This window comes from Atractosteus spatula, chromosome 8 (assembly GCF_055471065.1).
Source record: "Atractosteus spatula isolate fAtrSpa1 chromosome 8, fAtrSpa1.hap1, whole genome shotgun sequence".
Classification (NCBI taxonomy): Eukaryota; Metazoa; Chordata; class Actinopteri; order Semionotiformes; family Lepisosteidae; genus Atractosteus; species Atractosteus spatula.
This window is the reverse complement of record NC_142713.1, coordinates 42582735-42597425: the sequence shown is the minus strand read 5'-3', so window position 1 is coordinate 42597425 and position 14691 is coordinate 42582735. Positions and strand designations below refer to the sequence as shown.

General features: G+C 33.3%; 1 protein-coding gene across 1 annotated transcript in view; it reads left to right on the top strand.

The window, feature by feature from the left end:
- The window catches only part of LOC148829636 (copine-8), a 170289-nt gene that overhangs the window by 75197 nt on the left and 80401 nt on the right, over window positions 1-14691 (top strand). The window contains exon 6 of the mRNA XM_088923442.1: window positions 6724-6800. Within this exon, the coding sequence (XP_088779568.1) occupies window positions 6724-6800 (77 nt within the window). The remainder of the gene's footprint in view (window positions 1-6723; window positions 6801-14691) is intronic.

The window sequence follows — 14691 nt, the reverse complement described above, 5'->3', positions numbered from 1 at the left end:
AAGATAATTTTTCACACCATTTTCTTAGTTTTATTTTACTTTAGGAAAACTAACCAAACATTAACTGTACTTATCAAAAAAATCATCTGAAAATCAAATTGGAAAGCTTTTCATTTTGCATTAATATATATGTCAAAATCTAAGATTTCTTATACATTTAGATGTGATAAAATGTGACTATAGGATGATGTATATGGATATATGCTCAAAACTAAGACATATTGTCATTGAAAGAATGTCAGTAATGAGCCTACTGTCACACATATTCAGTATGTATAACATCTCCCTGGAGAATTTAAAGCAATCACTTTATCGTACTGAGATTCTCAAATACTCCATGGTAATGCAATGAACCCACAGTTTCTATGTGTCCTAGGTATTCTGATACAAACTAAATTTGTCAGCATTACTCTTATGCAGTATTCATGTGTCAGCTTAGTCATACTGAAAAGCCATATACTGTATCTCCCAGCTAATGACAAACAATAAACAGAAAGATGTTGACAAACTATTATGGTTAATAAAGTTATGTGTTTAAATACAACGTATAATCATTTTGACCGAGACTGTTGATTTACATTTGCAAAGTATTGGAAATAGCTCCAATTCCAGCTTGTGATACAAATCTAAACACTTCATAAGATGTAAAAGTATTGTTAAAACCTTTCATTTGGCTCTGAGTAACATGATTATTTGCAAGAAAATGTAAAACAGGTGTGAAACTGAAATTTATTGATCATCTTCATCTTTATAAGTTCCAGATGAGCTGATCACCTTTATTTTTCTCATAGATAATGGAGAAAATGAACATGCAGACATTTATACAATGTGTATATATACACATTCACATATGCACATATAAGTATACACTGTATAAATATTACATCACAGTAGCTGCTCTAAATGTAGAACAAAGTAATGGGCAAATCCTTTTATTTTACAGTGCTTCTGCAGCAGAACCAAGGCAGGCATTTTCTGTTTGGTCTGTAATTGTTGGTCTTAACTGTATTAATAAAATATTCATACAAGAGTTAACCCCTTTATCACAAATTTATTCTAAATTTCTAAATCCTATTATTCATCAGAATTTCCACAAATTGGCAAATCTATGAAAAACATTTCAATAAAAATTATACATGAGCTTTATTGGAACAATATTCGCTCCCTCATATTTATTTTCTGTAAATATAATATAATGTATATATATAATAAAATATGTATAATTATAAGTATATGTTTTAGGTCCTAGGATGAGTATGTAATATTAAAACTGATTTATGATGTATGACACATTCATTTATACAGCTGGCAAAAAAAAAAAACTTTTAAGTGAAGATTAAAAATTGAAGCACCCAGGAGTGCTCGACTCTTTCTGTGTGGAATTGCTCGGTGAATAAAATCCCTTAATCCCAAACCACTCTGACTGGAGCAGCAAAACAGCAGCTCAGGCAGTGGGAGGTACTGTACAAATTCAAAGGAAAAAATCAAGCATACTGAAATCACATGGAGCAGTTTCAGATACAATAGTGTAGTTGAAGGCAGAAAAGCCCACTAGCATTGTGCTGCTGTGGACAACTTTGATTGTAGTGAGAGTAGGAAAACTATTTGGGTTCTTAAGTGATATAACATAGAAAACAGCACTGCCTTCTTTGAAGTGTAGAATGACGTTTGTTACTGTAACACTGTAGATGTGAATATTTTGTTTCATTTCTATGCCATGTTTTATATGTCCAGTTATATACTGTACATTTGTCATTATACAATGACTGAATTTCTAAGAATTCGATGTTTTGTTCCATTTTTCATGCATCTTGGTGTGTGCTGCTTTAAGACATTCCAAACCATTTCACATTCAAAAATATAAAACCCCCCGTGATGCCTCTTTACAAAGTGAAGCCAGGATGATATTCCTGATATTCCTTGAGATGTTCATCCCCTGTTCCTGCAGAATATCACTTTCATCTAAAAATACTGTATTTGATCAGTATTATGTCATAGAATAGAGAATTAATATCTTATGTGAGCACTTAGAAGATTGCATATTACATATGCTCTTGCAGATTCTTTTATTATTTTCACAGATGATTTTTCCAAATAATTTTAACCTTGATTATTTTATCTAACTGTATGCAGCTTTCACAAAATGTAATAATTATCACAAGAGCCTTTTGAAAATTTGGAACAAGCTGATTCTTTTAAAAACAGAGTTATAGTTAGGCAGATGAGAGAGGCGATAAAAATTCCCAAGTGTGACCAAAATGTTTACCTCTGGTACAAATTCTATTTCGTTTTTTTGTTTTATTGTAATAACATTCCAAGCCTTTTATCATACAATGATTATTCTATAATGTTCAATGCCTTGAATACATTATTTATGGGCTGTTTGAAGTCAAGAGGATGTAAAATCATTTTAGATTACATTCTGTATAGACAATGTTGGCATTTTTTTCGTTGTATCCTTACATACAGTACACTCCTTATCTAACATTAATCAAAGTATAAGGTACTGTACAAGGTTTTAAACGGTATAATATATGTCTGCTCAGTTAGGTACATGGATAAAAGAGAATGTTTAGAAATGTATAACATTTTTAAATTTCTGCCTTTTGTGGATGCCAACTAGATAAATTATTAACATCAATCTTGGGCTTTTGCTACCTGCACATTATTTTCATAAGCACTACATACTGTACGTTCCTCAGGTTAAAGATGAGATCATAAGATGGGTTACTTACAGGAGGCCATTCAACCCATCTAGCTCATTTGGACAAAAATAAAGTCTGGCATGCTCAGAATCTGTACTCTGATCAAATTTACAGTTTCTTGCCCCAAGAATTCCTTCTTTCAGTCATGTGAATTATTTAGCTAAATGTTTGTTTCCTTTTGATCTTACATTACTTCACTTACTGTACTGTCATCAAAATGTACTTTAGTGCTTTGTATGAAGCATTATAACTAAGTGCTCTATCATAGCCTTCTGGGATTAATCCTGTCAAGCATTTGTAGTGTTACAGTAAGCATTACAAAATTGGATGGTGCACATTGCAGGGAGCTCATTAGTAAGATTATCAGTTGTACATAACATCCATTCATTCTGCAGTGTACTGCAAGCTTAAACTGAGTCACTACAGATCACTGACAGGTTTAAAATGCATCTTAATGATAACTTTGTCGACTTTGTCATGTGCAGGGTCATTAATTTTCTTCTATTCCTTCTAAATACTACCAGATATTTAATACATGATTATGGATTGAGATACATTTGATTTGGAACTGTTTTTTTAAAAAGGATAAGTACTGTACTCAATATCATTCTCAGTTACACCCTAAAGTTGGTGTATAACAATCAACATAACAAAAACAATCAGAAAAATAAATAAGAAAAATTAGATAAGAAAAATAAAATCTTCTTAATGCAATAATTAGTGTGTAATAATTTAATTTCCATTTAAAGCATTGACTGTTTAGTTTTAGCATAATGATATAAAAACAGTATTTTTCCCATAAAGGGAAACTACTGTACTATATTTCGTCTTCATCTTGAACCACACTAGGCATTTTTCACTAGGCATTTTTCATTGTAACATGAAAATACAGGAAAATGTTGTAGTGAGTAAGTTAATAACAGAAAGTTGTAAGTTAGTGTAATTACATTTTAACCCCTATGAAACTATGCAAAGTCTCCTAATCCCACTAATCCTTTTCTGTTCAGTTTATTTATCTGCATGAGTAATTAGTAAATGATTGACCCTATTTTGACACAAAATATAAAATCCATATGCTTTAAATCTTTTAAATGAAACTCTTAGTGAAATAAAAATATGCTTATGCTCTTGGACCTCTCTGATAAAATAAAAAAATACAATGCTAAATTATAAAACAAGAATTAGTCAATTGAAGACTGCAATGAGTAGGTGGAGCTAATGGTGACAGTTCAATAAACAAATGCAAAACATAACCTTCAAAAAAGAAAAACACACCAGAAGTCCTCCAAACAATTCCTAAAAGCCTTATGTATACATTTTGTATGTTGATTGAGATATTTTGACATGTTGTGTGTTTTCTGGTGAATGTGTTCTGCAGCTCTTTGAACATTGATAATGTACAGCAGACTGCATGAGATGCCTTACGCCAACACTGTACTGTCAGTACTTTATGTATTGTTAGCATTCACTCTATAGAGTTTCTAATATACTTGACTTTGCATGCACAATCACCACAGAAAGCATTTTGAAGTTTATGCATCTTTTATTAATGTGAGTTATGAAAAGTCATCACATCTTCTTTTAGTGTTTGGATGGTTGTATGTCAAACAACATTCTTAATCTCCTGTTGGTATTAGTTGTTTTTGCGCATTGTTGTGTTGGACTGTGCCATGAAACATCTTTCCTCCAGGGGATAATAAAGCTTGAATTGAAGTGAAATATTGAAAGTTTATCTGAATGTATGTGAAAAACATAGAGCTGCCTTGCAAGTGGTTTCAGACCCTTCCTACTTTGTCCCATTTGTAGACAAAATGATTCATGTACATTTTTTAAAATTAATATTTTATTCAAAATCCAAATGCTTAAACTCAAGATTTTTAAAGGTAAGATAAGTTGCAGTAAATGTCAGCAAAAACTAAAGGCCCACTTTCTGTGGCCATGGTTCTCTCCAAGATGGATTCCTGACATTGCCATGCGTGCTGCTGTTGATGATGATTTGATCATTTAGTCTCTCAGTGCTGGAAGTCTTAGCTGGACCAACATCTTTGGACTATTCTGTCACTAACTAGCATGTTTTGAGTTCTGATGACAGCATTTGTTGTAGCGTTGGTCAGTTGAAACTAGTTGTGAAGGTGTTACAGCGTGAATTCATCAAATTCATCTAAAACGTGCAAGACATAGTTTTAGTTTCTGAGTGAACATTAAAATTATGTAAACCAACTGCAACATTCCAGCATTCACTATTCACTGCCTGATTTTCTCGGCAGTGAGTCATGGCATCTCTCAGATGAGTGACAGACATCATTGATGTATTGACATTTCCTGACATTTGTGCACTGTAGCATTTCATGTATGCCTGTCTCCAATTAATAAGTTATGCTGACAAAACCTTTTTCACATACAAAAATGTCCCCTAAATGAATTTTTAATTCTGACTGGCAAACAGTGATCTGAGTATGTATTGCATGCTTTCTCCTTAATGGGTTATCCCTATGCCGTTACAGTATGTTGGCATACTTTGTCCACATGTAACATTAGAAATAGAAAATAATTGAATGCAGTGGTCATAATGAAATTAATAAATTCTTTAAAATTGTTCAAAAACATTCAAAAACGTGTGGAGGATTGTTAAGGAGTAGGCTGTGCTGTAAAACATCTACAGTACTTGACCTGGTTGATCTTTCTTCATATTTCAGTCAATTCTGAGTTGTTAAAATTGATTTTGAGACATTTAACAGAGCATCTCTGCCTGTCTCTACCAATACTCATTACTTGTACTGGGAAACAGTTACAGCATACAGTATGCAAGCCTGTCTCAAATACATGTTTCTTTGAATTCTTTGTATTGGTTGTTTTCTTCTATGACAGTGGACTTCAATACTGATTGTATTATTTCTGTGTAGTAATGGAAAACTATATACAGTATGAGTCACAGAATATCAGGCTGAATATCAGAATGTCTCTGAATATCAGGCTACACACATGTGTTAAAAAAGAGACAGAATACAATGTTCTACCTTCCAGAAAACATCATTCATATATTAACACTGTCATTGCAAAAAGAGGCTCATGCATTAAAAGCAAAGGAAAACAATAATTATGTAAATTTAAAGAATTTTTTTTTAATTTTCAGTGTACATGATAATAAAACCCATTGTTGTATATCCTTTTCAGAGCCCAAAGAATAGATAAGATACAAAAACATTTTCAAATGTTACAAACAAAAGGCTTCAGCAAACAATTGCTAAGGTGGACATTGCTAACACTACCACAAGTAAAAATATATCATTCATAATAAAATGGCATCAAAAATAATGTATGTTTGTGGGTTTTTTTAAAATAAAGCATAGGATTTGTAGCTATTGATTAAATGTTGTTGGTTTTATTTTGATTAATTGATCATTCGTGACTGACCTTGATACACTTGAGTGACCTTGACTGTTGCATAAGCACTAAAGTACCTCAGTAGTGAGGGAGTAGATCTGCTCAAGGTGATGATGTGATTTAACTTGTTGAGTGTCAGGCAAACAAGTTGAGTGTCAAGCAAATCTACTAGCTAGAATGTAACGTATTATAGTCAATGTATATTTTAACTTTAAGTTGTTAACTGTGATCTTTTTAATCCCTGAGTGACCATCAGTATTGCATATTACAGCAGACTGTTTCACAGATATATTCTATTATGTTTGTTGTTCTTTTTGCATGTTTTGGTTGTACCAACAAATTGTATATTATATATATATTTAGAACCCGTGTGTGAGACTGTAAATTATTATGCGTGATGGGTTCTAAAAGTCGTCAAGTACTCTCACAATTTACTGTTACAATTTCTGATTGTTACAGCAAATTAAAACCCCCATCTCCTACAGAGTGAAGTGCTAAAGATTCTGTAATCAAGAGAAATATGAGTGACAGAAGGTATTATAACTTTATCTTACTGATGCTAAAAATGTAATTTGAGTGCCTAACATTTCAATGCGGGGAAAAGGGAGTATAACATGCGTCCCTGTCATTGCAGGACTTCCTGGGCCAGGCATTCTGCACCCTTGGGGAAGTAGTAGGGTCCCTAGGGAGTCGCATGGAGAAACCTTTGGTGTAAGTAATGCCTTGTTCTCTGATTTTTAAACGTAAGCATGTGCATGAACCACCCCCCACCTCCATTTCAAACATATTGTCCCAATTTTAGAATTTCTTTTGTTGTGTATCAAGTTAAATAAATAATGCCCACCAACCATAATGCTGATGAAGTCTCATTCGCAATCACTGAAATCTCACTCTACTTAATTTTATTAAAGTTAAAGTTTATTTCATGGATTTAGGTTGTTCTTGCAAAATATGTCCCAGTGGTAAAAATGTTATGGTGTGATTGTCAAATTTATAAATTTTAAAGCACCCAGAGTCTTCCAAGTGGTTTGTTTTTTAAAAGAAAAATGGACAGTTTGGAAAATTACAGGCTAACAGTAAACTTAGGTTTGTACTGTAGTTCAGCTATCATGGAAGATTTGATTTGTTGAAATAGAATGTTTGTGGGGTTCGACCCTGTGTAATTATTACAAACTCATAAAAGCTTAAAAAATAAATGATAAATTAGGAGCTTAGCTACAAGAAAGAATACCTTAAAATTTGAAAATTACCTTACATTTTCCAAACTAAAGGGAAAATTAACTTTGCAGCAATTTTGACTAAATTCTGGAATAAACTTTCTCAGTGTCAGAACAAAGTCATCTGTCATGGGAAATAGTGAGTTGAACCAAGAATGGAAAAAGCCTGACATTAAAAAAAAGTGTTGCTGCTGAGTTTTCTTTTGAAAACTGAATGCAATTATTATTACATTTTAATGAGGCAGTTGTCTCTTGCAGTTCATTATGATCTTGCCAATAACTTATAACTCACTATGTCATGTCTTCTAAAGAGCTGTGCTTTTACCCTTGTTATTTTTATAGAACAATTGTCATTTGGGTTCAAGAAATAATATTCCTTTCTAATAAACATTTTTATATCATTCTACCCTAAAGAATCTATTTCATAATAGAGAAGAACCTAATTTCAGTGTTGCTTTACAAAACAGTATGCCCTGTAAAACAGTATAGATATTTGTTTAATCTTTTCAATTTAAGCTGACTTTGTAAGATTATTTAAACTCGTATAAATGTTTACTCCTAGTTTAAATCTCATAAAGGTAAAAGAAGAAGCTCTGCTATTCTGCTTTAAATTATTAATCCCCACTACATTTGGAGGATGGTATAAGAGGTCTACTGCTGAAGAATAAAAATTTCCACAAATACTAACTTCATTGACTTCAGACACAATCTCTTCTCTAAGAAAGAAATACCTCAGAACATTCTGTCTCTCATATCTGTAGAACACAAAAAATTGTTTTTGGTGGCCCAGACCTTACAGGAACAGAGTAGATGGCTCAAGAAATATAAATCTGAATCTAATGAATAGTAGATATAATGTTTTACTGCTTTGTGCTGCCAACAGCCTGTTTGTTTATTTTCACAATTAACACCAATTTTGATATCAATTCTTTCTGTTGGTCATTCTCTGTGGTACTGAAAATTAAACATGTAATTAAAAGACTGTGAAGTACATTGAGTTTTCTGAGGCTCAGATACAGCCACAGAACTATGAGACTAGGAAAAGGAAAATAGGTTTAATCTATTTTAAGTAAAATAGATTCATTTGATGTAATTACTGCTAGCAAGGCCTTTAAATTATTGGTCTAATAGCTAATAGTAGTTTTTCTGCTGAAAATTAAATAATGATTATGGCTTATTATATAAAATAAAAGCAAACATACAGTAATACAAATACTCACAGCATTCCTTTATGAAGGGACCTCGCTCAGTTTCGAATGTATTGTTGTATAAAAGGTATTACTTAAACTGTATTTGTTTGTTAATGACTCTCTGTACTCTACATAATGTGTGATTATAAGATTGACTGAAGATCCTGCATTATACAGTACATAGGATCTGATGTATAAATGTCCCACATGGGCCATGACATCAGTTCTGTCAGACGAGAAACACTGTTGTCTTATGTGTTGTGAGCTTTCTTTTATCAGTTTATGGATTCATCTCATCCCAGATAGTGTTTCCTGCTAAAGCAAAGAAGCAGAACTCTGAGCTAATAAGATTAATGGAACAGGGTTACGTTAATTGCCTATTGATTTTTTTTTGCTTCAAATTCTGTTGTGTAAGCTACATATTGTTGCTACTTTACCTTAACATAGTTGAAGTCCCTTGGACTGAATATATCTTTACTTAGAAATTGTGCAGATCCTTCAATTAAATTAGGATGCAATTCAACTGAAAATTGTTTTGCCTTTCACAGAAAAGCTTCATTTTCATCAAATAAAAAAGCATCAAATAATCTTGTGATCCAAAAACCAAAAACAAACTCCAGAACACAAAGAATAGCATTTCTATATAAATGCCAAAGCATCTTAGGTAAATTAGAATCCACTTCTTTAAATTTACTGTTTGATTGGCAAATTTGATTTTTTAAATTTATCTCCAACTTTCTAAGATGATATTCTTAAGGTTAAAGATTTTTTAAACTACATTGCTTATACTTTGTAAATTCTGCTAGTCCACCTGCTTTGGGATCTATAAGATTAGTATAGCTTAAATGACGCCATCAGAGAGAAGCTATCCCTTAGGGTCTCCATCACTGGACCTGTTTTCATTATTAAGTCTCAAAGACTTCAAGTAAGAAAATGATTTGTCTTAATTAGTCAAGGTTGTGAAGTTTAACCACTTATAGAAGAGAGTTGTTAAACCTGTGGATTAGGACCAGGTCTTGAGAGCAATGAATCAGTTATTGGACAAAGGCCTTTCTTTGGTTGTCATGATTAACTAAACTATATGCCTATATCACAGTGTTAAAGCACTGACCTTTTTCAGAAGAGATCTTTGTGCCTGATATCTTTATATAGTAAATGTCAGTTTTTGTTCATGTGAAATATTATGGATAATTTACTTCAACACTCTTCCAATAACTTATGCTTTCATGTATCAGGATATAAATCAGTCTTTAATATTATTAAACTCAATGATGTCTTTGCAATAAAATGATGCAAAATATCAACATCTGGATCATACTGACATTTTAGCAATATTTGTCTGTTCATGTGCTATCACTGCATAGTTTGTACCTGAAATCTCAGGGAGATAAACATCTTATGAGTTGAAATTTATTTTCCTCAGTTTTAGGATTACCTGTAATCTACAAATCTTCCTATTTCTTAATTTGTGTGTGTTAAAATACTTAAATTGCTCGTTTAAATCCAGTCCTGAGAACAAATGTCTTTTGTATTTTTTTAACTTTGTATCTTATATGATCTTCAATTTGGCAGCACAGTGACACAACTGTCATTACTGCCTCGCAGTGCTGGGGCCCCAGGCTCAATTCCACACCTGGGATGCTATCTGCGTGGAGTTTATATGTTTCCCCATATTTGTGTGAGTTTTCTGCCACAGTCCAAAGACATAGCGGTAAGATAATTGGCTTCTGGAAAAATCTGTCTAGCCGTGAGTGTGTGTTTGTGTGGGCTATGTGATGGACTGGTGTTCAATTCAGAGTGTTCCCATTCCCACCTTGCATTCATTGCTTGCAAAGGCTACGACTCTCTTGTGTCCCTGAATTGGATGAAGCAGTTAAAAATGTATGATCTCTAATTGTTTCATTACTTACTGCATTTTGAGCCAAGTCTGTGAGGAATGTATAGATGGACTCTGGCATTTATTACCCAGTATAGTAAAATGAAATATAATGGTATTCGAGAATGTTATTCCTGATAGAGCTGTATTCTGAGTTCAGAATAATCATTAGTTATTCAAATGTCACAGAAGTACAATAGATGTATAATATTAGGAATTGTACAAAAATTAGTAGTTACTCAACTAACACAACGAGCAGTTAGAAATTGTTGTATTTTGAAATACATTTCTGTATACATTCTTGCATTTTACTTGTATTGCTTCTATAATGCTAAGATCTTGCATTAACCTAATGAGTTTCACTTTGCCATCACCACACAGTTATTCACCATTCATTTTTCAAAATAAATTGAATTAAAAAAAAACAAATATGAAATTACAAAACCTGACAAATACAAAAATAAATTGGAGCTCGAAAGAAAGAAAATGAGGGGATCAGGGGATCTAATCTAGTAAGTTTTAAAGATGTCAGAATGCATGGTCTCATGCTGTCACTAATTTTGTGTTGGTAAAATGTGAACTACTGTAGCCGTACGTCTTTCTGTATGAACAATTTCTGTAAATTAATGCACCCCAGTGCAATATAAAGGTATCTTAGCATAGACTCATCCTTGTAAAATATAATTTTTGGTTCCAGTTAGATCTGCAAACAACCTGTGGCTGAATTTTGAGAATAACTGAGAATCATTTACTGAGAATCATTACTGAGAAAGGGCAGTTGAGGGCTCAATAGCACATTCACATCTGACAGATCTGAAAGCATAGCTGTCACATGCACCTAAGAGTCTAATACTCCCAGATCTTGTGTAGATATGAGCTAGGTACATCCTGAATACATTGGTGAGTGGGATGGGAGCAACTTCACTGTGGCATACATTCAATGCCTGTGTGCCTGTTCCATATCAAGGTGGCAAGGGAGCATAATCCACCACTTCAGGTAAAGTGTTTTCCCCATAAATTTCCATAAGAAAAAAACTGCTTCGTTTGGTAATGCTTGTTACAGTCCATAACAAGACAACAACATAAGAAGTTGGGATCTTTGGCTATATTTATCAAAATCAATTCCCCTCATGCTTATTAAATAAAAAGTTACACAATTCATTGGATATATATAGTAACTTTGATATAGTGAATGCTTAAAATTAGTCTTTTCTGTCATTTGTCTGGCAAAGCAGAAAACTGTCTGCTGTAACAGCTGTGATTTACGATGTAAAAATCGATGTGGATCCATAGAGTACCTTTACTCTCTGCGTCTGCTGTCAGTGATTGACAAGAAGAAAATGTCAAAGCTTAGGATATCAGGGTGTCATAATGTTATGATATCTTATGGCAAATTCTGCTTGTCAAACCAAAGATTGAGTTCCTCCAAAATCCCACAATGCCATTGGGTCTGATTTGTGAATGCCTAACTTTAAGCTTCCTACAGAAGCTCCACTGGGAAGTACATTGTGTCTAAGTGTGGAGGTGCCAAATGTTGTGAGGGTTCTGTGATGCCTCACATGGAGTATAAAATTATGTATGGAATATACTTCACATCATGGATATTATATGCCATTAGATTCTTTTTGCCTAATTTATTTGATTCAGTTCACTCATTTGTAGTCAATTCAAAAATGTTGGTATCTTAAAAAGACAGTTTGCCCATATAGACTATTTCCAGTTCAACTTTTTGCAGTTCTGTGGTTCAGCGCTAATTAGAGTATGTTTTAACTATGCACAATGAACTGACTTGTTGGACCTGAAGCTAGCCCCGTATTAAGTGCAGTAGTTTGTCTGATATCCTCCATCAAATGAATCAATTCAGGTTTCTTTGAACAGATCCTGTCATTAACTATAATGAGTCATTCAAAAAGAGACCAGCATTACAGAGACTGCTGGGTGGCTAGCTGTTTACATATCTAATTTTATATACCTCCCAATGAAAATTATTCATATGCACCTTATCTGCATAACATAAACTGGTGTTTATCAAAACCATACTTCATCTCTTACTTTATGCAGACATATCTCAATGCACTCAATTTTAGACATATCCTTTTACTTTGCGTTCACACTCCACTCTGATTAGACTTTCTGTCAGGAAAGCCTTCATTATACCACCTAAACTAAATATATGCATATTGAAAAGATTATTCCTCCACTCAAAGTACAAAAATAAAAGGTGTATTATTATATTCTCAGTGGGAATGGTATGCTTGAATGATTATAAAACTTGCTAACAAAGCCAAATTTGGTAGAGAGAGAGGGGCAAAGATCATGTTCAGTTGAAAACATTTTACACTACATTTTGTAAAAACCTGATCCAGAGATTTGGACAGATAGGAAGGAGTGGTCCCCAGTGCTTCATTTTCATCTTCACTTTTAACAGATTTGTGTTGGTAGGCTGAAGTGCGTTTAATCTAAACATCTAATAAAAAGCTTTTAATCCATGCTGCTTTTTGCCTCATAATAGTGATGACAACACCGTCATGGCTGTAGTCCATTTGTATTTTATTGTTGACTGGTATTATTAAGATAATATTGCAAATGTTAGCAGATACTATGTTGGATTGTGCAATATAAAAATGGCAAATGTTCACATAACTACCTGGAGATAAAGATGCTAGCAGAAGTTACTGCCCCTGTGCTTGAAATTATAAAAGCACAGATGTTAGGTTTGCAATGGTAAACTAGACCGGTTGACAAATTCTGATGTATACTTAAAGGTGAAATTCCTAGACAGATGACAAAGCCTTAGACCTTCAGAGTTTGAATGTACCATATCTTCAGGGTAAGTCAATAAATAACCTTCTGAAGTGATGGCAGAAGAACTAAGGGCACTAAGTGGAAAAATAAATAATTCTCACTTACAAAACATATTTAATGGATAATTCACAAAGTCACACTACTTATTGACATCTTTCTGTTGTTACCCAGTTAGCAAACCTAATGGGGATGTTCAATATCTAATACACAATGCAAACACAAGACCTTGTACTGTTTCGTTAGATTTAGCATAATCAGCATTAAAATAACAGTTCTGTGTCAAGCCATTTCACACTGATATTAAAAATAATATTGACTGTGTCTGGAATTTGTCCTTATACAAAGGTGCATTGTCTGAATGGAAACATGAAGGATGCCTCCATTAGGTTCCCTTTACGAACAGCCGAAAGTGATGTTTTGTCAAGTGAGATACCACCTACACCAATACTCTTTCAAGAGTTTTCTCCCTGAATTGTCATTCAGAACATTAAAAACATATCCTCGAGGAAGATGATGAGGCAAAAATAATTGAGTTTTTTTACTGGGCAGATTCTCCGTGTTTAAAATACAGTACTTGATTACCCACAAAGTCACGAATGGCCAATGATTTGATACAGAATAACCCTGGTCCAGTCATTTTGCTGATTTGCAGAAGTCTTGTTCTTTTAATCTCTTATTCTTTTGTGACTTTAAGCATGAAACAGTTCCCATGGTGAAACTAGCAAGTGTAATCATTCTACTTAACACAAACCCATCTTTGTTATTAGGAATACTTTAAAAAACTAATGCAATGAAACTGGAACTCTAACTGCTGCCAAAAAGAAACATTGCCATGTTTAAAATTGCTACAAATTAAGATCTGTCTATAGCTTTAAGCAGGCAAACTAAAAAGAATCAAAAGTTACTAATGAAAGTGGCTGACTTTTCAGAACAAATGGTAACATACTGTGTATTACATTTGTTTATATGTTTTACTAAAATGAAATAAACAAATTAAATGTTTCTCGACAGACAACAAACAGTGTTACAGTTTTGGTGATGATGATTTGGATACTATTTAACCAACTGAATAACGTAACCATGGGCAGTCAATCATACATTAACATTGTTTCATTAGATATGATGTCACCTTGTAAATGTCTGTTCTCACATTTTTTAGTGTCATGTTTGTGTCAGGTGGTGCCACCTGTACTTCTTGTTCTACGTGTTACTAACAGCACTATCCTGCTGCCCTGTGACCATTAAAGTTACCTGGGGACCTAAGCAGATTTAAGTTGTAAGGTGATTTGTTTAATAAATCATTCTTTTATTTGAATCCAACTTGGTTTCACTTTTGTTACACAGATTCACAACAAATCAGGTTGCTAATGTGAAGAGATTCGGGAGGGGGTTCAAATAAGAAAATATTTCTCTCAGATACAGTATGTGCTGGAGAGCTATGAGCCTCATTAAAGCATTATGAGTGAATATCTCTGAGATCACTGTTAACAATGTGTCTTTTTTTCTAATTGCAC